The 25672-nt window shown below is 43.4% G+C and overlaps 1 protein-coding gene across 11 annotated transcripts in view; it reads right to left on the bottom strand.

Annotated features, from left to right (window-relative positions):
* LOC108413069 (transcription factor 4) overlaps positions 1–25672 on the bottom strand; it is a 296629-nt gene that overhangs the window by 8986 nt on the left and 261971 nt on the right. For 6 of the 11 annotated variants that reach the window (XM_037545968.1, XM_037545971.1, XM_037545965.1 and 3 more), the window contains 4 exons: positions 10960–11089; positions 5537–5699; positions 3814–4043; positions 1901–2033 (listed from right to left, as the gene is read on the bottom strand). In XM_037545968.1, the coding sequence (XP_037401865.1) occupies positions 1901–2033; positions 3814–4043; positions 5537–5699; positions 10960–11089 (656 nt within the window). Of the gene's footprint in view, positions 1–1873; positions 2034–3813; positions 4044–5536; positions 5700–10959; positions 11090–25672 lie in introns of all 11 variants that reach the window. The other 5 variants (XM_037545969.1, XM_037545974.1, XM_037545970.1 and 2 more) reach the window with 3 other exon arrangements.

Below are 25672 nucleotides of genomic sequence, written 5' to 3'. Positions count from 1 at the left end.
AACTAACTCTCATAATTACAACTTTGTATCTCATAATACTGACTTAGCATCTCATAATTAGAACTATCTCAATTATGACTTTGCATCTCATAATAATGACTTAGCATCTCATTATTATAATTTAGTATCTCATAATTATGACTTAGTATCTCATAATAATGACTTAGCATCTCATAATTAGAACTTATCTCATAATTATGACCTTATATCTCATAATAATGACTTAGCATCTCATTATTACAACTTAGTATCTCATAATTATGATTTTGTACCTCAAAATAATTACTTAGCATCTCATTATTAAAACTTAGTATCTCATAATTATGACAGCATCTTATAACTAGAACTAACTCTCATAATTACAACTTTGTATCTCATAATACTGACTTAGCATCTCATAATTAGAACTATCTCAATTATGACTTTGCATCTCATAATAATGACTTAGCATCTCATTATTATAATTTAGTATCTCATAATTATGACTTAGTATCTCATAATAATGACTTAGCATCTCATAATTAGAACTTATCTCATAATTATGACCTTATATATCATACTACTGACTTAATATCGCATGATTACGACTTTGTATCTCATAATAATAACTTAGCATCTCATTATTGTAACAGTCTCATAATTATGGCTTAGTATCTCATAATAATGACTTAGAATCTCACAATTAGAACTTAGTAACAATCATGGCTTAGTATCTCATAATTATGACTTAGTATCTCCTAATAATGACTCAGTTATTATTACAAGATACTAAGTTGCAATTATGACATTATTGTGACAGTTCTTATTATGACATTGTAAGTCAAAATGAAGAGAAACTTTCTCATTTTTATAACATACTATACGACCGATTTTCCAGTGGTGAAAACAGGCTTGCATAGAAATTCTTTCTAAGTATAATGACCTGAACGTAGAAGGCATGTCGCTGTTTTTGTAATATTTAATAACCAAACACTTACTGCCAATCTGTTAAAATGCACCCAGCATTGAGTGCTGAACTGGGGGAAGGACGGTTCTATTAGACTCCATTGTTCTGCTTTCATTGCCATAAACAGCAGATTAAACTCCAATCAGTCGAGTCTCACAGCTACACTGATTTCCTCGCCTCTTGTCAAGTCGGTTGGGGTTTTGAAGAGCGAGAGAGGCAAATGAACACCATCTGCTTCTTTTATTAAAACGGTAGCTTGGCCAAAAGAGAAATGTACCCAGTTTCCTTCCTTTCACCAAGTGTAGCTGATCATCCGAGATATGTTTGGTGTCTGAAGTTTGCTTCTTTGGTTTTACACTGGAGCTACGAGGCTAATGTAGCTAGTCATGGAGGCTTCCACCACTGCGATTAGCATGGTGCTAACTGCCTCACTTGCCTCAGACTGGTCAGTAATGTCAAATAAACTTGCTTATGTGGGTTCTGACAAACCGTTATCTATAAACAAGGACAAATGGTGGCTGCTATCATTTGTAGCTATGCTAATGTCCTTTTATCTCTTTTTATAGATAACAGCGTGTTACACAATGACAAAAATGAGCAATTAGCAAGTCTGTCAAAGACTCCACATGGTTTGAGGTGCGAGACCAATGAGGTTAGCACCATGCTAACTGTTGTTGTGGCTTCTACTATGTGTTAGCTACATTAGCTTGGTGGCTCCAGTGCTAAAACTAAAGCAGCTAGCATGTCTTGGCTAATGGGCTACATCTGAGGTAATGAGGGGGGAAAACTGGGTAATTTAGCAAAACGAAAGGAAATGGTTTATTCAATCAAACGTGTTGGTCACCAATTTTGCAGTTTGCCATGTTTGGGGTCGGATTGAACGCTACACGTGAGCAAACAGCAGATTAGTGTGAAGTGAAATCTGACCATTTAGGGGCGGGTGTGGCTTTTTACATTTGTCCCATGGGGTTGGAGGCGTCGCCCATGCTGTGGTGAGCCCCGCCCAGAGAAAGGGGCGGACCGTCTGACGACACTTTTTCCTCCTCTCGTCTCTTCAGACACGCAGCCTTCGGGTTCAGATTCCTCTCTGAAGACACACAAACACAAACACGCTTATTTAATAGCTTTACGGTGAACAAGGCAGCGAAATCTTACGCCAAATTAAAGGGAAACTTCCGCTTTTTTCCCAACATCTCTGCATAATTAACTGGTTAAGATGTAAACAGAGTCGTTCAGAGCGGTTTGGTGTGAAACGCTCCGTTCTAGAGACACTTTCCAAGTCAGAATTGTTCACAGTGGCGGCGATAAGAACCAGACGTCCACCTCTAAAAGCTCCCCCACAGAACGATATTACACGAAATGGTCATGGATTCATTGCCTGATGACTGAGACAGGTGTAACGGTAGTTGGCAAAGTTTTGGTCTAGAATAAAAATGTATTTTAACCCATTCATGGTGGAGGGATACATGAAGGGTGTTCTAAGGCAAAATAGTCCCCAAATAAAACTTACTTTTTCAGATTTTCCACTATTTTCCTGTCATCAACACTCCACATAAAACTGAAGCTGTTTGTCGTGTAAACATTAGGACCTCTGGTTCCCATCACAACAACTATAAAGAAGTCGGAGTTGACTTTGTCTGTATCTTAATAAATCAATTTTTAAAAAATGTCAAAAAAAAAATTTGATGGAATTCCCCTTTAAAGCACCGCCACCTAGTGGTCAGTTCGGATAGTACACCAGTTACAGAGAAAGCAGCTAGGCATTCTGAATAATATCAACCTGGTAATATCAATAATGTATAAATAATATCAATTATGGTAATGACATAAATTCCACAAACATGGCACGGCAATGCACCACATGCTAGCTGTGTGGTCTAGTTAGCCATCACAACATCAAACTTCTGTCATGACGGTTGGTGGTAATAATAACATGAATAGTAAACAAAAACTGTCCTGACAAATGATTACAGCATATGACATCTAGCATGACATGTTTACGCCATGATAATGTCAACATTATGTAGCAGGGTCACCCAAATTTTCCACTTACCCCAGATGTAGTCGGTCAGCCAAAAACATATTTGATGTCCAAATTTCGCTTTGTTGGTTTAGTGCTGAAGCTAACGTTGCTAACAAGCACTGGAAGTCAATAGTCACCGAAAGGTTTTCTGAAGATAAATGCATTTTCATGGTTCACAGTAAGTCACACTGTGGCATTCTTGGGATGTATACACAGAAGAGATTTGGGTGACTATTGACTTCTAGTGTTTGTTAGCAATGTTAGCCTCATAGGTCCAGCGGTGAATTAAAGAAGCAACATTTACAACAAGTGCGATAAACTCTTACAGATACTGACCTCAGAGCAGCTGTACTGAAGTGCGATAAACTCTTACAGATACTGACCTCAGAGCAGCTGTACTGAAGTGCGATAAACTCTTACAGATACTGACCTCAGAGCAGCTGTACTGAAGAGTGATAAACTCTTACAGCTACTGACCTCAGATCAGCTGTACTGAAGAGTGATAAACTCTTACAACTACTGACCTCAGATCAGCTGTACTGAAGAGTGATAAACTCTTACAGCTACTGACCTCAGATCAGCTGTACTGAAGAGTGATAAACTCTTACAGCTACTGACCTCAGATCAGCTGTACTGAAGAGTGATAAACTCTTACAACTACTGACCTCAGATCAGCTGTACTGAAGAGTGATAAACTCTTACAGCTACTGACCTCAGAGCAGCTGTACTGAAGAGTGATAAACTCTTACAGCTACTGACCTCAGAGCAGCTGTACTGAAGAGTGATAAACTCTTACAGCTACTGACCTCAGAGCAGCTTTACTGAAACTCTGGCAGATACTGACCTCGGACCTGCTGCTCAAGGCTGAGGATGACGGCGACAGCCTGGTGCAGGATGAGCAGTTTGGTCTGCGGTTTGTCGCTCTTCAGATGAAGCTGCACCATGCGGCCCAGCTCTTTGAAGGCCTCGTTGATGTCCCGGACGCGGAGGCGCTCTCGCGCGTTATTCGCCATCCGCCTCTCGCGCTCTCGCTCAATCTTCTGCTCCGGGGTCAGGTCCTCGTCATCGTTGTTGCTGCATGTGTGAGCGTGCAAATTGAAATGTACATGCTTAGATGTTGGTTTTAGATTTAGGTCCTTGGATAATAATAATAATAATAATAACGTACATTTTATTTATAAACTACTTTCTATACCCTTTATTAGTCATCGTCTCTCTTTCAATCAATGGCTTTTGATTTCTGTCCAGTTATGGGTCAGTACTGTGTTTATTCTATAGCTGTCAAAGCTAAACTCATGCATTTTTTAATATATTTCCCAATTTTTGTGTATTTTCTTTTTTTCCCCCCAAGAAATCATCACTAACAAAACATGTTACATGAGTGAGGATGTCAAACTTTAAGACTGTATAATTTCCAGGCATGATATTTGATCAACATTCAATCAAGGGACATTTTTGTCATTGCAAATCATAAAAACATGTCCAAATAAACCATGTCAGCACAAAACAGAGGAGCGTGACAGAACAGCAACAATCATAACGCCGCAGCGGTCAGAATTTGAGTGGGTCAAATGGGTCATTCCAGGTGAAAGCCTATAAACCCCTTTGAGTAGTTTATCCTGGAAGCGTTTTTTGGGAATCTGAACAGGCCCTACACTGATGTGTGAAAGATGGCTAAAACCTGGCTCAAGACCAGGAGCTGGAGTGTGTGTGTGTCTGTGTTTGTGTGTGTCTGTATTTGTGTGTCTGTGTGTGTGTCTCTGTATTTGTGTGTCTGTGTGTGTGTGTCTATGTATCTGTGTCTGTCTGTATTTGTGTGTCCGTGTTTGTGTGTGTATATGTCTGTGTGTTTGTGTCTCTGTGTTTGTGTGTCTGTGCGTCTGTGTGTCTCTGTGTTTGTGTGTCTGTGTTTGTGTGTGCGTCTGTGTTTCTGTTTGTGTGTCTGTGCACCTGTGTTTGTGTGTCTGTGTGTCTCTGTGTTTGTGTGTCTGTGTTTGTGCGTGTCTGTGCGTCTGTGTGTATATGTCTGTGTGTTTGTGTGTCTGTGTCTCTGTGTTTGTGTGTCTGTGTGTGTGTCTGTTTGTGTGTCTGTGTTTGTGTCTCTGTTTGTGTGTCTGTGTGTGTCTGTGTTTGTGCGTCTGTGTGTGTCTCTGTGTGTGTCTGTGTTTCTGTTTGTGTGTGTGTGTTTGTGTGTGTCTGTGTTTCTGTTTGTGTGTGTGTGTTTGTGTGTGTGTCTGTTTGTGTGTCTGTGTGTGTCTCTGTGTGTGTCTGTGTTTGTTTGTGTGTGTGTGTGTTTGTGTGTGTCTGTGTTTCTGTTTGTGTGTGTGTGTGTGTGTGTAAATTTTGAAGAAAAACCCCTTAAAATGAAATGTTATTTTTTCTGTTTTGTTTGTGTTTGTGTGTCTGTTTGTGTGTCTGTGTGTCTGTGTTTGTGCGTGTCTGTGCGTCTGTGTGTGTGTCTGTTTGTGTTTGTTCTTCTTTATTTAGCCGTCTCTCAGCACGCAGGTCACTTCATCAAAGTCCGGTGAAGGAGTTGAATGAAGCGAGTGCTCAGCTAAACAGTTTACCTAGATCTCGACCTCTCTATAGCTTTCAGCTCCTTGCTGTCCACATCGTCCTTCTTGGAGTCCAGGGGCTTGGAGTCCTGCAGGTTCTCGTCGCCCTCGTCCTCTGATTTGATATCCGAGCTGACCGATGAAGCGCTCTGACCCTGCAGACCACCGGAGAGCGCTGTGGAGCAGACAGGGATAGAGAAAGAGAAAGATTAGAGGAAGTTGTTAGTTAGCGAAAACAGCATTATATTTTGCCGGGAAAAAAACAAATAACAACAACAACAGTGTCTCTGTCTCTCTGTCCAATCACAGCTCTGTCTCTCTGTCCAATCACAGCTCTGTGTCTCTGTCCAATCACAGCTCTGTGTCTCTGCCCAATCACAGCTCTGTCTCTCTGTCCAATCACAGCTCTGTGTCTCTGCCCAATCACAGCTCTGTCTCTCTGTCCAATCACAGCTCTGTCTCTCTGTCCAATCACAGCTCTGTGTCTGTCTCTCTGTCCAATCACAGCTCTGTGTCTGTCTCTCTGCCCAATCACAGCTCTGTCTCTCTGTCCAATCACAGCTCTGTGTCTCTCTGTCCAATCACAGCTCTGTCTCTCTGTCCAATCACAGCTCTGTCTCTGTCCAATCACAGCTCTGTGTCTCTCTGTCCAATCACAGCTCTGTGTCTCTGTCTCTCTGTCCAATCACAGCTCTGTGTCTCTCTCTCTCTCTGTCCAATCATAGCTCAGCTCTGTCTCTCTGCGTTTCTGTCTAAACATGGCTGTCTCTCTGTGTCCTTGTCCAATCACAGCACCTTTGTCTCTGTCCAATCACACACTTTCTGGTTAATCAGTGCTCTGTCTCTCTGTCCCTATCCAATCACAGCTGTTTCTCTGTCTCTCTGTCCAACTACAGCTGTCTTTCTGTCCAATCACAGTTGTCATTCTCTCTGTCCTATCACTGCTTTGTCTCTCTGTCCAATCATAGCTCTGTCTGTCTTTTCAATCATGGCTTGGTCTCTCTGTGACACCATCCAATCAAAGCTCTGTCTCTCTCTAGTCAATCACAGGTCTGTCTCTATGTCCAATCTCAAGCCGACAGCACAAATGACCTGTTAAGGCCTGTTAAAGCCCAAAAACTACCAAACCACAAACGCCGTAGTTAAAAAAACTGACCTGAATAAGAGAGGAAGAGAAAGAAGAGCTTGGAAGAAACTCAGAGCAAGAAAAAGTGCCAAAAAAACAGGAGAGCAAAGAGATAGAGAGAAAGAAAGAGAGAGAGAGAGAGAGAGAGAGAGAGAGGAGTAGGTGGGCTAGTTTGGTTGGTTTGTGATGGCTGGACTGAGCTGATATGAGCCGAGGTGGAGGAGAAGAAGAGGCGGGAAAACAAAAGAGTGATTTGGGACACGAGGAGGAAACGTGCAAGGAGAAACTCTCTCTCTCACTCTCTCTCTCCGCCCACGCTGAGGCTCTAATTGATTTCCGTTCTCCGGGTCGCGCCTGGGCGGTTTGATCCGGTTAGGTCTGGCAACTTTTGACCAGCACTGTTTCGCGTCCCACGACTTTGCCTGCCACCAAGAAACCGTCAAACCGGCAAAATCCCTCTCTCGTGATGAGAGCAGGGCGGCCGAACCATGACACACACACACACACACACACACACACACACACACACACACACACACACACACACACACACGGACCTTCCATGTGCAGAGAGTGGCAGATATATTATTTAATCTTTCTCTCCTGTTTTCTATTCATTTCAAATAAGTGCAACTCAATTACATTTAAGGTCATATTCAGGTTTAATTCAGGCTGCTTCACATATAAATACACCGATCTGCCCATCTTATCAGCTCCACTTACTGTATAGCTGCACTCTGTAGTTCTACAGTTACAGACTGTAGTCCATCTGTTTCTCTGATACTCTGTTACCCTGTTCTTCAGAGGTCAGGACCCCCAGCACTGCAGTAACACTGACATGGTGGTGGTGTGTTAGTGTGTGTTGAATGCTCAGTTCCTACTGGTAATCGCCACATTAGGTTAAACTCCGCTCAACTTTGTTGCATCGCTGACTCCGCCCACTCCCCGTCACCGGTATTCAGCGTTTGTGCCGCCTCCCATCACCGGAAATTGCCGACTCTCACTGAAATGAATCCCGAGCCGATTTGTCGCATCGTGTCACTGCCAGTGTGAATGCTGGGTAATGGTAACAGGCTGGAACATACTGAAGCAACACTCTCTCTCTTTGTCTCTCTCTCTCTCTCTCTCTAAGCACATTAAGTTGTTCTCCTGCCCTCAGCCTGCAGAAATGCAGTGGAGAAACTGAAGCTGAACGGAGCTCCTTAAGCCTCCTATCATTGTTCTGCGAACGTTTACCCAATTCGTTCTCCTCCTCCTACACACACACACACACACACACACAACCACCTGCTTCTCCAAAAACTGGCATGCAGCACTTTTACTGCCCTGTTGTGGCTCCACAGCTCTGCTGATCATTCAACACAGTTGAACTGTAAATGATCTTAAACACTGGAGTTAATGTAGAACTGCTGATTCACCCTTTAACCCTGAAGATCAGCTCAGACTGCTGGTCACCACAGCAACGCAGACAACAATCTCGCCTAGCTAGTAGTTAACGAAACGGCAAAGAGAGAGATTTAAACGGACTGATTTGCGTTTAGAATCAGTCCAGCTGGTTTCCTGATACGTTTAACCTGCGACAAGAAACTGACAAAGCTGAAATCAGTTTCTCATTCGAATGGTCCTGTTCCACCTTAAATGGTGCAGCAGCTACATTCTGGCACCTCAGGCATCAAGATGGAACGGGAACATGTGAACAAGAAGCTAGCGAACGAGAAGTGACATTAGCCTCGTAAAAAGTCAAACGCCGAGAGACGTTTTACAAGAAAACGTTCTACGCTTGAGGAAAAGTTTCCTGCCAGAGATGCGAGAAAAGTAGCTATAGCTGAGCCACAGCTCAAAGCAGAACGAAGTAAATCTGTCTTTTTGTTGATATTGTTCACTTATACTGATACATGTGTACAGACACAACAGTAAAATGGACAAAAAATGTTGCGGCTCCCAAAATGGTTTGATTTTTGTTGAAAGGACAAAATGGCTCGTCTTAAAATTTGGGTTGTGGAGCCCTGGCCTAGAAAGTGAATAGAATGTATTAACAAGTTAACAACATTTACATACTGGCTGCTTTGGTAAAACTACATGTAGTCAGGTTAACAAACTGAGACATACGGACAAATAAAAAAGAGGCAGCAGTATAGCAAACAGTGGAAGTAGAGAAATATGGGGTTTATGAATGGACCTTTATGGAATTTGTGAATGGGTATAATATATATACATACATACATACATACATATACATGCTGTGCGGTTTGTTGTCCCCACTCTTGCTCTCTTCTCCTCTTTCGACTCGCTGCTGCATTTACTTTTATTTTACTGCACTCAGCACCTCGTGAAGTGCTTGGCTTGCCCGCTGCTACCTGACGGTACGCCAAGGACCCGCTTTTTAAAATTTATTTTATTACTTTCTTCTGAGTTAGGGAAGTGTTCTCTCCCTCCAGCGAAGGCCAAAGCTCACACTCGCCGCCTCGCTCGTATACGGTCATTAAACTTAAATCACCTTCTACATATTTCCAGCTCTTAAGCATTTGCTCTGTGGTAGCCTTCATAGTGTCATTATTACCCTGGATTTTATTTTGTGGATTGGGATCACGGAGCGGTATGTTACAGAATTACTAATATCTCAAATTATAGTACAGAGTGTTTATTAAATGAAACTAATATCTCCTATTTAAGAGTATAACTCTTTTTACTGAGGTTGTTAAAAGGCTAATAACTCCTATTCTGGTACACAAAAGTGTTTATTGAAGTTGTTTATGGACTAATATGCCCTATTCTGGTTTACCTGAGTGTTCAGGTCAACTGTTGAGGTCATTTATTACTGTTGAGGATGGTCAAGATGGCCTTTATTATGGTTGTTCCTTGAACTAATATCCACATTTACTGAGGTTGTTTATAGACTGCTATCTCCCATTCCAGGGTATAGGTATGATTACTGAGTTTGTTCATGGACTAATATCTCCTATTCTAGTATGTAGGTGCATTTATTATGGTTGCTCACGGACTAATATCTCTTATTCTAGAGTACAGGAGTGCATATTAAGATGTAGTAGTGATTATGGACTAGTGTCTCCTATAATGTATAGGGACATATTTTAGGTTGTTTATGGACTAATATCTCCTATTCTAGTATACAGGGATATATTTTAGATTGTTTATGGACTAATATCTCCTACACCGTCGTACAGGAGTGTTCAGTGATATTGTTTATGGACTAATATCATTTAAGTTTACAGGAGTGCTCAGGTCAACTACTGAAGTCATTTATCACTACTGTTGAAGTTGGTTATAGACTAATATCTCCTATTTTAGCAAACAGTGGTATTTATTGATGTTTTTGAAGTAATATCTCCTAGTGACATTTATTGAGGTTCTTCATGAACTAATGTCAACTATTCTACTTTATAGATGTTATTACTGAGTTTGTGGATGGACCAATATCTCCTGTTCCAGTGTAAAGGTATTCAGGTTGTTTATGGACTAACATCTACTATTCCAGTGTATAAGAGTGCTTATTGAAATTGTTTATGGACTAATATCTCCTATAATGTATATGAACAATTATTTAGGTTGTTTGTGGACTGACGTCTCCTACTGTATCATATAGTGGCATTTCTTGAGGTTGTTTGTGGACTAATATCTCCTATCCTAGCATATAGTGGCATGTCTTTAGGTTGTTTGTGGACTAATATCTCCTAGCATCATATAGTGACATGTATTGAGGTTGTTCATGGACTAATATCTCCTCGTTTATAGGTGTGTTTATTGAAGTTGTTTATAGACTAATATCTCCTATTCCAGTGCATAGGAGTGCTTATTGAAATGGTTTATGAACTAGTAAACAATTGTTTATGGACTAGTAATAATGTATAGGAACATTTCTGTAGGTTGTTTGTGGACTAATATATCCTAGTTTAGCATACAGTGGCATTTCTTGATGTTGTTTACGGACTAATATCTCCTATAGCGTATATTTGTTGATGTTGTTTATGGATTAATATTTCCTTGCTGCCCTCCCACCTAACACAAATTCATCTGATCCAGCCTATTAATGACGTATGAAGACGTTAATTAGGTGAAGCAGGCGTGGCAGATTGTGGTTAGAACCAGACATCTCAAGAAGGTAGATCTCCAGGACCAACACTGGTGACAAAGAAGCTGAACGATGGACTGACCGCCCCAGAGTCCAGAAGTTAACATCCCCGAATGTGTTTGCATTGCGGCTGCAGATTTCTTTGAGACACTGAAAGTGAGTCTCCTGAAAAGAACAGATGCTGTGATAAAGAAAAAGAGTGACAAACTGAGCACTCACCCCTGTATGGGTCAGACTGGCTCAGCTCTGGAGATGTAGCAGACTGGACTGGCAGCTGTGGGACGGGCACCTGATTGGGCACGATGGAGTGACCACTGCGGAGACCAACACTGTCCTCACGATGACCCACCTACAGAGAGAGAGAGAGCAAGAAAGAGACAAGCTATTACTACAAAAACTAACATAAGTTATTATATCATAACAACAGACGTAAGGCAAAGTCAGTATACTCAAACAACTAAGCACTGATGGTGATGAGGTGTTTATGATCATAGTCACAGCCATAATCTTCTTCAGCACCTCCAGTGCTCTACTGCTTTTACACAACAGAAAAGTAAAGTAAAGAAGCTCTGAGCATACAGTGGCATTTAATGAGGTTGTCTATGGATTAATATCTTCTGTTGTAGTGTATTTTGACATTTATTGAGGTTGTTCATGGACTGATATCCCCTGTTCTAGAATATAGTGACATTTATTGAGGTTATTCATGGACTGATATCTCCTGTTCTAGAATATAGTGACATTTATTTAGGTTATTCATGGACTGATATCCCATGTTCTAGAATATAGTGACATTTATTTAGGTTGTTCATAGACTGATATCCCCTGTTCTAGAACATAGTGACATTTATTTAGGTTATTCATGGACTGATATCTCCTGTTCTAGAATATAGTGACATTTATTTAGATTATTCATGGACTGATATCCCCTGTTCTAGAATATAGTGACATTTATTTAGGTTATTCATGGACTGATATCCCATGTTCTAGAATATAGTGACATTTATTTAGATTATTCATGGACTGATATCTCCTGTTCTAGAATATAGTGACATTTATTTAGGTTATTCATGGACTGATATCTCCTGTTCTAGAATATAGTGACATTTATTTAGGTTATTCATGGACTGATATCCCCTGTTCTAGAATATAGTGACATTTATTTAGGTTGTTCATAAACTGATATCTCCTGTTCTAGAATATAGTGACATTTATTTAGGTTATTCATGGACTGATATCCCCTGTTCTAGAATATAGTGACATTTATTTAGGTTATTCATGGACTGATATCTCCTGTTCTAGAATATAGTGACATTTATTTAGGTTATTCATGGACTGATATCCCCTGTTCTAGAATATAGTGACATTTATTTAGGTTATTCATGGACTGATATCCCCTGTTCTAGAATATAGTGACATTTATTTAGGTTATTCATGGACTGATATCTCCTGTTCTAGAATATAGTGACATTTATTTAGGTTATTCATGGACTGATATCTCCTGTTCTAGAATATAGTGACATTTATTTAGGTTGTTCATAAACTGATATCTCCTGTTCTAGAATATAGTGACATTTATTTAGGTTATTCATGGACTGATATCCCCTGTTCTAGAATATAGTGACATTTATTTAGGTTATTCATGGACTGATATCCCCTGTTCTAGAATATAGTGACATTTATTTAGGTTATTCATGGACTGATATCCCCTGTTCTAGAATATAGTGACATTTATTGAGGTTATTCATGGACTGATATCTCCTGTTCTAGAATATAGTGACATTTATTTAGGTTATTCATGGACTGATATCCCCTGTTCTAGAATATAGTGACATTTATTTAGGTTATTCATGGACTGATATCCCATGTTCTAGAATATAGTGACATTTATTTAGGTTATTCATGGACTGATATCTCCTGTTCTAGAATATAGTGACATTTATTTAGGTTATTCATGGACTGATATCTCCTGTTCTAGAATATAGTGACATTTATTTAGGTTATTCATGGACTGATATCCCCTGTTCTAGAATATAGTGACATTTATTGAGGTTATTCATGGACTGATATCCCCTGTTCTAGAATATAGTGACATTTATTTAGGTTATTCATGGACTGATATCCCCTGTTCTAGAATATAGTGACATTTATTGAGGTTATTCATGAGCTGATATCTCCTGTTCTAGAATATAGTGACATTTATTTAGATTATTCATGGACTGATATCCCCTGTTCTAGAATATAGTGACATTTATTTAGATTATTCATGGACTGATATCTCCTATTCTATCACATACTAGGATTTATAGATATTGTTTATTGAATACTATCTTCTATTTTAGCATATACTGGCATTTATTGAGGTTGTTTATTGGCTAATATCTCCTATTCTAGTGTACAGTGGTGTTTATTGAGGTTGTTTATGGACTAATATCACCTGTTTTAGCATAGAGTGGCATTTACTGGTGTTGGTTATGCACCAATATCTCCTGTTCGATTGTGCAGAGGGGACAGTAGAAAAGTTCCTTCACACTTTGTAATGTGACCTGTGCTGCTCTCTAATGCCCACAAAGGCCTACAGAGGGCGCCCTTCTACAGCACATCTCAGGACTCTCTCTCTCACACACACACACACACACACACACACACACACACACACACACACACACACACACACACACACACACTCTTGTTCCCGAACACACACCTTCCTCCACTCTGCCTTCTCTCCGCTGCGTCTGCCTGTGACAAACACAGAGGAGCTGCTCAGGCAGGTAAAATCCAAAATGATGTCCCATGGTGCCGAGCGGCGAGCGCTGCTGATTCACATCCATCTGTCCTCCATCATGTCCGCCAACACAACTGACAATTATCTTAATGCCCATATGCTTAATTGTGGGCTTCCTAATTCCCCCGACGCCGGACGCCGATCCGGCAGGAATTGAGATTTGGCACAAGTTTTTTTTTTCCTCTCTCCCACAATCCCCCTCTGTCTTCCTTTTTGTTTTAGGGACACCATCCGAAAACCTGTCTCTCTGTCTCTGTCTCTCTCTCTCTCCCTCACTGTCTCTCTCTCTTTCTCTCTCTCTCCCTCACTGTCTCTCTCTCTGTCTTTCTCTCCCTCACTGTCTCTCTCTCTCTTTCTCTCTCTCTCTCTCTCTCTGTAATTCCAGTTAAGCCTTTGACAGTGAAGCTCTGGGACGTCACAGGCTTGATGCAAATATCAGAAAATGTCGCCGGCTTTGTGGGGGAGAGAGAGAGAGAGAGAGAGAGAGAGAGAGAGAGAGAGAGAGAGAGAGAGAGAGAGAACGAGATAAAGTCGAAGGTGGAGAAGAGAGAAAAAGAAAAATAGGAAAAAGAGAGAGAGAAAGAGTGATGGTGAGAGACAAGTGCCAAAGAAAGAATGAACAGAGAGAAAAAGTTGGACAGAAACGAGGAAGAGAAAAAAGATCGAGAATCGGAAAAGAGCAAGAGAGAGAGCAAAAAGACGGAGAGAGGTAGGCGAAGAGAAGGAGAGAAAATAAGGAGAAAAGACATAATGAGAGAAAAGAGAGGGAAACGGAGATCAAGAGAGAGGAAGGGCAGAAGAGAGAATGAAGAGAGAGAAAGAATGAAAAGACAGTAAGAAATAGAAAAGAGAGAGAGAGCATGAAAAGTGGGGGAAAATAGACAGAGAGCGAAGAGAATGAAAAGAGATCGCGTAAAAGAAACAGAGAAAGAAAAGAACGAGAGCGAGAGAGATAGAAAGAGAGCGAGTGAGATAGAAAGAGAGCGAGAGAGATAGAAAGAGCGAGAGAGATGGATAGAGAGTGGAGAGACAGAGAGAGAGAGCAGGCGCTCCAGTCTGCGTTTGTATTCTGCCCTCCCTCCTCTCTTCTCTTCTCCTCTCCTCTCCTCCACCCTTTCGCTCTTTCATCACGCTGGAAGCCCCAAATGTAAAATGGCATCCTCCTGGCTGCAGATCTCAGCGCTCGGCGTACATATTTAATAACGCCTTTATATTTAAAAACTAAAGTAAATTAGGACGGTGATGAGGCCCCTCGCTGGGGGGACGCTCTCCCACCGCAGCCCTGTCACATGTGCCACTGTTCATCACCGCGGAGACGCAGAGCGTGCGAGAGAGAGAGAGAGAGAGAGAGAGAGAGAGAGAGAGGGAGAGGGAGAGGGAGAGGGAGAGACAGTGAGGGAGAGAGAGAGAGAGAGAGAGACTTTCTAGGTCATCGTCTCTCTCTCTCTCCCTCACTGTCTCTCACTCTCTCCCTCACTGTCTCTCACACTCTCCCTCACTGTCTCTCTCTCTCTCTCTCTCTCTCTCTCCCTCACTGTCTCTCTCTCTCTCTCTCTCTCTCTCTCTCACAGAATCCTTCAATGAAAAAATCACATTCTCCCACTTTCCCTCCTCTAGAGTCGCTGCTCGACGTCTAAAGTTTGCTTCTTCACTCTTCCTCTCACTCTTAGCTCTGAGGCTAATGAAGCTAACAAACAGTAACTTGTACCCACCGATTAGCGCGATGCTAACTGCACACCTGAATAATCACATTACTGCTGTAAACATTCAGTTTTGTGTAGCCACACTGAATATTCTGACCAATCACAGACCCTCTGATTCATTCCTATTGAGCCTTCTGACCAGTCACAGACCCTCTGATTCATTCGTATTGAGCCTTCTGACCAATCAGACATTTTCAGTTCCTACTGAAAATTTTGACCAATCACAGGCCTTCTATTGCATTCTGAGCAGTCACAGACATTCCCATTCACTCCTACTGAATATTCTGAGCAGTCACAGACATTCTCATTCACTCCTACTGAATATTCTGACCAGTCACAGACATTCCCATTCACTCCTACTGAATATTCTGACCAGTCACAGACATTCTCATTCATTCCTACTGAATATTCTGACCAGTCACAGACATTCTCATTCACTCCTACTGAATATTCTGACCAGTCACAGACATTCTCATTCACTCCTACTGAATATTCTGACCAGTCACAGACATTCCCATTCACTCCTACTGAATATTCTGACCAGTCACAGACATTCTCATTCATTCCTACTGAATATTCTGACCAGTCACAGACATTCTCATTCACTCCTACTGAATATTCTGACCAGTCACAGACATTCCCATTCACTCCTACTGAATATTCTGACCAGTCACAGACATTCCCATTCACTCCTACTGAATATTCTGAGCAGTCACAGACATTCTCATTCACTCCTACTGAATATTCTGACCAGTCACAGACATTCCCATTCACACCTACTGAATATTCTGACCAGTCACAGACATTCTCATTTACTCCTACTGAATATTCTGACCAGTCACAGACATTCCCATTCACTCCTACTGAATATTCTGACCAGTCACAGACATTCTCATTTACTCCTACTGAATATTCTGACCAGTCACAGACATTCCCATTCACTCCTACTGAATATTCTGACCAAGTCACAGACATTCCCATTCACTCCTACTGAATATTCTGACCAGTCACAGACATTCCCATTCACTCCTACTGAATATTCTGACCAGTCACAGACATTCTCATTCACTCCTACTGAATATTCTGACCAGTCACAGACATTCTCATTCACTCCTACTGAATATTCTGACCAGTCACAGACATTCCCATTCACTCCTACTGAATATTCTGACCAGTCACAGACATTCCCATTCACTCCTACTGAATATTCTGACCAGTCACAGACATTCTCATTCACTCCTACTGAATATTCTGACCAGTCACAGACATTCTCATTTACTCCTACTGAATATTCTGACCAGTCACAGACATTCCCATTCACTCCTACTGAATATTCTGACCAAGTCACAGACATTCCCATTCACTCCTACTGAATATTCTGACCAGTCACAGACATTCCCATTCACTCCTACTGAATATTCTGACCAGTCACAGACATTCTCATTCACTCCTACTGAATATTCTGACCAGTCACAGACATTCTCATTTACTCCTACTGAATATTCTGACCAGTCACAGACATTCCCATTCACTCCTACTGAATATTCTGACCAAGTCACAGACATTCCCATTCACTCCTACTGAATATTCTGACCAGTCACAGACATTCCCATTCACTCCTACTGAATATTCTGACCAGTCACAGACATTCCCATTCACTCCTAGTGAATATTCTGACCAGTCACAGACATTCCCATTCACTCCTACTGAATATTCTGACCAGTCACAGACATTCCCATTCACTCCTACTGAATATTCTGACCAGTCACAGACATTCTCATTCACTCCTACTGAATATTCTGACCAGTCACAGACATTCTCATTCACTCCTACTGAATATTCTGACCAGTCACAGACATTCTCATTCACTCCTACTGAATATTCTGACCAGTCACAGACATTCCCATTCACTCCTACTGAATATTCTGACCAGTCACAGACATTCCCATTCACTCCTAGTGAATATTCTGACCAGTCACAGACATTCTCATTCACTCCTACTGAATATTCTGACCAGTCACAGACATTCTCATTCACTCCTACTGAATATTCTGACCAGTCACAGACATTCTCATTCACTCCTACTGAATATTCTGAGCAGTCACAGACATTCCCATTCACTCCTACTGAATATTCTGACCAGTCACAGACATTCCCATTCACTCCTACTGAATATTCTGACCAGTCACAGACATTCCCATTCACTCCTACTGAATATTCTGAGCAGTCACAGACATTCCCATTCACTCCTACTGAATATTCTGACCAGTCACAGACATTCCCATTCACTCCTACTGAATATTCTGACCAGTCACAGACATTCTCATTCACTCCTACTGAATATTCTGACCAGTCACAGACATTCTCATTCACTCCTACTGAATATTCTGACCAGTCACAGACATTCTCATTCACTCCTACTGAATATTCTGACCAGTCACAGACATTCTCATTCACTCCTACTGAATATTCTGACCAGTCACAGAAAGCTTTGGCAATAAAAACATAAAATTCTGGAGAAGCTGATCGTAGCTTTATTTCAGCCTGACTCTCTCTGACCTTCACCCCCCCATTGTCCCCGCCCCCCTCGCTGAGCTAATGAGGGGTTCGCTGTGACCACCACGGTCAGATATGTTTACACATCAACAAGCACTTTCACACATCGGCTCTGCATGAGAGAGAGAGGGATGAGAGATGGGGAGCAGACCTGCTACTGACAGGACCTTTCAGCAGACACACACTACACACTTTACACACACACACACACACACTATATAATGTACACACACTCACACTACACACACACACTACATACACACACTACACACTTTACACACACACTGCACACTGTACACACACGACACACTTTATACACACACACACACACACACTATATACACACACTACATACACACACTACACACTTTACACACACGCACTATACACACACACTGCACACTGTACACACACGACACACTTTACATACACACACACTATATACTGTACACACACTCACACTACACACACACACACTCACACTACACACACACACACTACACTCACGCTCATACTACACACAAAAGTAAACATGAACCACCTCACTCACAATCTCTCCTCAACATCAACAACAACAGCACCGATAACAACACACCTCCGAGCATTTCACCACTCACACCCAACGGCTGCTGTTCAGCTCAACAGGCCACTGAGTGTTTCTCAAAACATTAAATCTCCTACACACAGCTCTAAATCCTAAAGCAGTCCCCTCACAGGTAGCTGCTATGGTGTTGTGGAGGCATCACTATGCTATACTATGTAGGTGCTAAGGTGTTGCAAGGGCATTGCTATGTTATCCCAGGTGGTTGTTAAGGTATTGCAAGGGCATTGCTATGTTATCCCAGGTGGTAGTTAAGGTATTGCAAGGGCATTGCTATGTTATCCCAGGTGGTTGCTAAGGTGTTGCGAGGGCACTGCTATGTTATCCCAGGTGGTTGCTAAGGTGTTGCGAGGGCACTGCTATGTTATCCCAGGTGGTTGTTAAGGTATTGCGAGGGCATTGCTATGTTATCCCAGGTGGTTGCTAAGGTGTTGCCATGATATTGCTATGATATCCAAGGTGGTTGCTAAGGTGTTGTGAAGGCATTGCTATTTAGCATTAAAAAGCCTAAAATAATCAAAATAATAATAAGAGGAAGAAAACAATGAAGAACAGTAAGTTGGATTTGTCAAACAATTATGACAATAATGATCTAACCTATAAAACTTGCCAGAACATCATTGACTGGGCGCCTCATAAGCAGCAGCGTAATAACACACAGAACCATTTCAGCCGGAGATCAAAACATACTGAAATATAAATAAACAACACACTGAAAGAGTGAGCCTGAGCAGAGCTTTCCTGTTTTGTGTGCTCGTGAGGGCGCATGTGTGTGATCTCGCTGGTCCGGAGCCCAAATCACAAAACTATCCGCCAAAGCGCCACACAACACACATTTATGGGTCCTCAAAATAACAACGTCAAGATTTCTGGGAGCAAAAAGGAAGTGGTGGAAAATTAAAGTGCAGCAGAGTTTACTTTAGCTTCAATGGCTGGAACGAACGGCCTTCCTCCGCGCAACAATGCGCTAGCGTGCTGAACAATTGCAAAGGATCAGCGCACGGACTGACCACTGACCAGCCGGACACACTGCCGCCTCCAAGTGGACGTGAGTTCAGGGGGAGAGGAAGTATCATTGAGCTAGAGGAGATGCCGTCCCCCTTCCTCTACTGCTCTTTACTGGGCACTGGACACAATCTTGGACTGTTTTAAAATAACACTGGACATAAACTACAGAGCATTTTTTTTACAACACACACACATACACACACACACACACACATACACACATACACACACACACACACATACACACATATCTATATATGTGTGTGTATATCATTGTAGTTGCTTAGCAACAACTTAACAACCACCTGGGATAACACAGCAATGTCTTCGCAGTAGAATTTAAAAAAATGACATCATAGAAAAGTTAATAGAGTAAAATGCAGAAGAAATGTCCTGTTTCTAGGTCGCTTTGTAAGACTGACCATTTTCAGGCCTTTATACATGAAGGTCAGATTTTTTTCCATGTGTTTTTCCCTACATAGAAGCTCACGTTCCGGCGGCTCTCAGGTGGATTTTCATCAGTTATTTACCTTAAATGACATAAAGTGAAACTGCCACTTTATATTGTGTGTAAATTTGTCCTAAAGTTACCATTTTGGAGATACAAGTTTTTGTTTCAACAGCAGTGATGTACGTATGTATGAAGGGTTCAGCTGTGTGACCCTCCTTTAGTCTCTGATGGACTAACGTGTCTTGTGAATGTGAATGTGTGGACAAACTTGATTAATGGCCCACCCACAAAATCAATGTGTGTGTGGGTGGTTTGGTGTGTTTTGTGTTATGTGAGAGCTTTTAATGCGTTTAATGTGTGTGTGTGTGTGTGTGTGTGTGTGTGTGTCTCCTCTCCTGTGCTGGGAGCCAGTGGGGAGAGTGTGTGTTCTGCTATCTGTCAGTTTGTCTCTCTCTTTTCCAGCTGCACCCGGATCTCCACATAGTTTTCCCATGATTTCATAAAAACACACACACGCACACGCGCACACACACACACACACACACACACACACACACACACACACACACACACACACACACACACACAGCTCCACAGCTGTTCATCTGCTGATCTCTGGCAGACAGAATAAGTCAGAGAGAGAGAGAGAGAGAGTGAGAGTGAGAGAGAGAGAGAGAGTGAGTGAGTGAGTGAACATAGAGAAGGAGAGAGTGGGAAAGTAGAGAAAGAGAAAAAGGAGAGAGAAACTAGAGAAGTGAGAGAGATAAATAAAATGTATAGAGAGAGAAAGAAGAGCAACAGAGAGACAGAGACAGAGAGAATAGTGAAAGAGATGAGGATGCAGAGAGAATAAGAAAGAAGAGGGAGTGAGAAAGAGAGAGATAGAGATTTAGATTGAGAGAGGTAGAGAGACAGAGTGAGAGAGGGAGAGAGAGAGAGAGAGAGAGGGGTCAGACTGAGAGAGAGTGAGTCAGACTGAAAGAGGGAGAGCGAGAGAGAGGTCATACAGAGAGTGAGAGAGGTCAGACTGAGAGAGTGAGAGAGGTCATACAGAGAGTGAGAGAGGTCAGACTGAGAGAGTGAGAGAGGTCATACAGAGAGTGAGAGAGGTCAGACTGAGAGAGTGAGAGAGGTCAGACTGAGAGAGAGAGAGAGGTCAGACTGAGAGAGAGAGAGAGAGGTCATACAGAGAGAGAGAGAGAGGTCAGACAGAGAGAGAGAGAGAGAGAGAGAGAGAGAGGTCAGACAGAGAGAGAGAGAGAGAGGTCAGACAGAGAGAGAGAGAGAGAGAGAGGACAGAGAGAGAGAGTGAGAGAGGACATACAGAGAATGAGAGAGGTCAGACTGAGAGAGTGAGAGAGAGGTCATACAGAGAGTGAGAGAGGTCAGACTGAGAGAGTGAGAGAGGTCAGACTGAGAGAGAGAGAGAGGTCAGACTGAGAGAGAGGGGTCAGACTGAGAGAGAGAGAGAGGTCAGACTGAGAGAGAGGGGTCAGACTGAGAGAGTGAGTCAGACAGAGAGAGAGGGGTCAGACTGAGAGAGTGAGTCAGACAGAGAGAGAGAGGTCAGAGAGTGAGAGAGTCAGACAGAGAGTCAGACAGAGAGTCAGAGACAGAGAGAGAGAGAGAGAGAGAGAGAGAGAGAGGTCAGACAGAGAGAGTGAGAGAGGTCAGACTGAGAGAGTGAGAGAGGTCAGACTGAGAGAGAGGGGTCAGACTGAGAGAGTGAGTCAGACAGAGAGAGAGAGGTCAGAGAGTGAGAGAGTCAGACAGAGAGTCAGACAGAGAGTCAGAGAGAGAGAGAGAGAGAGAGAGAGAGAGAGAGAGAGAGAGAGAGAGAGAGGTCAGCCAGAGAGTGAGAGAGGTCAGACTGAGAGAGAGAGAGAGAGAGAGAGAGAGAGGTCAGATTGAGGGAGAGTGAGAGTCAGACAGAGAGAGAGAGAGAGCGAGAGAGGTCAGACTGAGAGAGAGAGAGAGCGAGAGAGGTCAGACTGAGAGAGAGAGGTCAGACTGAGAGAGTGAGTCAGACAGAGAGAGAGAGGTCAGAGAGTGAGAGAGTCAGACAGAGAGTCAGAGAGAGAGAGAGAGACAGGTCAGACAGAGAGAGAGAGAGAGGTCAGACAGAGAATCACAGAGAGAGAGGTCAGACAGAGAGAGAGAGAGAGAGAGAGAGAGAGGTCAGACAGAGAGAGAGAGGTCAGACAGAGAGAGAGAGAGAGGTCAGACAGAGAGAGAGAGAGAGGTCAGACAGAGAGAGAGAGAGAGAGAGAGAGGTCAGACAGAGAGAGAGAGAGAGAGGTCAGACAGAGAGAGAGAGAGAGGTCAGACAGAGAGAGAGAGAGAGAGAGAGGACAGAGAGAGAGAGGTCAGACAGAGAGAGAGAGAGAGAGAGAGAGGTCAGACAGAGAGAGAGAGAGGTCAGACAGAGAGAGAGAGAGAGAGAGAGAGAGAGAGAGAGAGAGAGAGGTCAGACAGAGAGAGAGAGAGAGAGAGAGAGAGGTCAGACAGAGAGAGAGAGAGAGAGAGAGAGGTCAGACAGAGAGAGAGAGAGAGGTCAGACAGAGAGAGAGAGAGAGAGGACAGAGAGAGAGAGAGAGAGGTCAGACAGAGAGAGAGAGAGGTCAGACACAGAGAGAGAGAGAGAGAGGTCAGACTGTCAGAGGGAGAGAGAGAGAGAGAGAGAGAGAGAGAGAGGTCAGACTGTCAGAGGGAGAGAGTCAGACAGAGGGAGAGTGAGAGAGAGAGTGAGAGAGAGAGAGGTCAGACTGTCAGAGGGAGGGAGAGAGAGAGAGAGAGAGAGAGAGAGAGAGAGAGAGAGAGAGAGGTCAGACTGTCAGAGGGAGAGAGACAGAGAGAGAGTGAGAGAGAGAGAGAGAGGTCAGACTGTCAGAGGGAGAGAGTCAGACAGAGGGAGAGTGAGAGAGAGAGTGAGAGAGAGAGAGAGGTCAGACAGAGAGAGAGAGAGAGAGGTCAGACAGAGAGAGAGAGAGAGAGAGGACAGAGAGAGAGAGGTCAGACAGAGAGAGAGAGAGAGAGAGAGGTCAGACAGAGAGAGAGAGAGGTCAGACAGAGAGAGAGAGAGAGAGAGAGAGAGAGGTCAGACAGAGAGAGAGAGAGAGAGAGAGAGAGAGAGGTCAGACAGAGAGAGAGAGAGAGAGAGAGGTCAGACAGAGAGAGAGAGAGAGGTCAGACAGAGAGAGAGAGAGAGAGGACAGAGAGAGAGAGAGAGAGAGAGGTCAGACAGAGAGAGAGAGAGGTCAGACACAGAGAGAGAGAGAGAGAGGTCAGACTGTCAGAGGGAGAGAGAGAGAGAGAGAGAGAGAGGTCAGACTGTCAGAGGGAGAGAGTCAGACAGAGGGAGAGTGAGAGAGAGAGTGAGAGAGAGAGAGGTCAGACTGTCAGAGGGAGAGAGAGAGAGAGAGAGAGAGAGAGAGGTCAGACTGTCAGAGGGAGAGAGACAGAGAGAGAGTGAGAGAGAGAGAGAGAGTGAGAGAGAGAGAGAGAGGTCAGACTGTCAGAGGGAGAGAGTCAGACAGAGGGAGAGTGAGAGAGAGTGAGAGAGAGAGAGAGGTCAGACTGTCAGAGGGAGAGAGAGAGAGAGAGAGAGAGAGAGAGAGAGGTCAGACTGTCAGAGGGAGAGAGAGAGAGAGAGAGAGTGAGAGAGAGAGAGAGGTCAGACTGTCAGAGTCAGACAGAGAGAGAGAGAGAGAGAGAGAGAGAGGTCAGACTGTCAGAGGGAGAGAGAGAGAGAGAGAGAGAGAGAGGTCAGACTGTCAGAGGGAGAGAGAGAGAGAGAGAGAGAGGGGTCAGACTGTCAGAGGGAGAGAGAGAGAGAGGTCAGACAGAGAGAGAGAGAGAGGTCAGACTGAGAGAGAGAGGTCAGACTGTCAGAGAGAGAGAGAGAGAGAGAGAGAGAGAGAGAGAGAGGTCAGACTGTCAGAGTCAGACAGAGAGAGAGAGAGAGAGAGAGAGAGAGAGAGAGAGAGAGGTCAGACTGTCAGAGTCAGACAGAGAGAGAGAGAGAGAGAGAGAGAGAGAGGTCAGACTGTCAGAGTCAGACAGAGAGAGAGAGAGAGAGAGAGAGAGAGAGAGAGAGAGCGAGCTCAGACTGTCAGAGTCAGACAGAGAGAGAGAGAGAGAGAGAGAGAGAGAGAGAGGTCAGACTGTCAGAGTCAGACAGAGAGAGAGAGAGAGAGAGAGAGAGAGAGAGAGAGGTCAGACTGTCAGAGGGAGAGAGAGTCAGAGAGATATACTGTCTGTGCTGTTGTCTGTGTGGCTCTATTAGCCGTGCCGCTCTGCGTGTAATGTCTGCAGTGGCTGATGGGTAACGTAAGCAGGAGAGATTAGAGTGAAGATTAGAGGAGTGCCTGCTTTTCCCGGGTCGTTTGACCACCCTTTCAAATCTCCAGCACTACACAAGCCCCCTGTAAATGCTCTGGAAGCTCCGGCCCGGCGCTTAAGCCCTTGAGCTGATGGACGGCTGGCTGATAACAAACGTCTGCGGCCCGAGAGCCACTGTGGACCTCCTGCAGCCCCTGACACTGAGGAGCAGCACTGAAGGACGGGTATCAGAGCTGATCACGGCAGGTTCACTGTACTGAGCCCAGTTCAGAGTCCGACAGAGAGAGAGAGAGAGAGAGAGAGAGAGAGAGAGAGAGAGAGAGAGAGAGAGAGAGAGAGAGAGGTCAGACTGTCAGAGGGAGAGAGTCAGACAGAGAGAGAGAGAGAGAGAGAGAGAGGTCAGACTGTCAGAGGGAGAGAGTCAGACAGAGAGAGAGAGAGAGAGAGAGAGAGAGAGAGGTCAGACTGTCAGAGGGAGAGAGTCAGAGAGAGAGAGAGAGAGAGGTCAGACTGTCAGAGGGAGAGAGTCAGACAGAGAGAGAGAGTCAGAGAGAGAGAGAGAGAGAGAGAGAGAGAGAGAGAGAGAGAGAGAGAGAGGTCAGACTGTCAGAGGGAGAGAGTCAGACAGAGAGAGAGAGAGAGAGAGAGAGAGAGAGAGGTCAGACTGTCAGAGGGAGAGAGTCAGAGAGAGAGAGAGAGAGAGGTCAGACTGTCAGAGGGAGAGAGTCAGACAGAGAGAGAGAGAGAGAGAGAGAGAGAGAGAGAGAGGTCAGACTGTCAGAGGGAGAGAGTCAGACAGAGAGAGAGAGAGAGAGAGAGAGAGAGAGAGAGAGAGAGAGGTCAGACTGTCAGAGGGAGAGAGTCAGACAGAGAGAGAGAGAGAGAGAGAGAGAGAGAGAGAGAGAGGTCAGACTGTCAGAGGGAGAGAGTCAGACAGAGAGAGAGAGAGAGAGAGAGAGAGAGAGAGGTCAGACTGCCAGAGGGAGAGAGTCAGACAGAGAGAGAGAGAGAGAGAGAGAGAGAGAGAGAGGTCAGACTGTCAGAGGGAGAGAGTCAGAGAGAGAGAGAGAGAGAGAGAGAGAGAGAGAGAGAGAGAGAGAGAGAGAGAGAGAGAGAGAGAGAGGTCAGTAACTTTTCAGGAGAGGGCAGAAATGCTCTTATTTTTCAATGTAAGTTAATGTAAAGAGGTGAATTTCTACAAACTTTTGGAGCATTTCTATTGGTCCATTCATCAAGAAATTTCCACACAACGGAAAGGACAGCGGACTTGTTCAAACGGCGTAGAAAAATAAAAATCGACAAAAATTATGATAAATGTGTTTATTTTTTTTTTTTCTTTTGCACAGCAACAATATGCAAATTATCTATAAGTACCAACAGCCATTAACAAAGTATTAGATATTAAGTTGCTGTTTGTTAGAGACTCTTATTATAAAGTGCTACTGGTTCTTGTGTTTTTAAGAGGCCTTAATGCTTTCAGGCAC

The sequence above is a fragment of the Pygocentrus nattereri genome, chromosome 16 (assembly GCF_015220715.1).
Source record: "Pygocentrus nattereri isolate fPygNat1 chromosome 16, fPygNat1.pri, whole genome shotgun sequence".
Taxonomy (NCBI): Eukaryota; Metazoa; Chordata; class Actinopteri; order Characiformes; family Serrasalmidae; genus Pygocentrus; species Pygocentrus nattereri.
The sequence above is the reverse complement of the archived record's forward strand: the minus strand, read 5'-3'. Positions and strand labels throughout refer to the sequence as shown.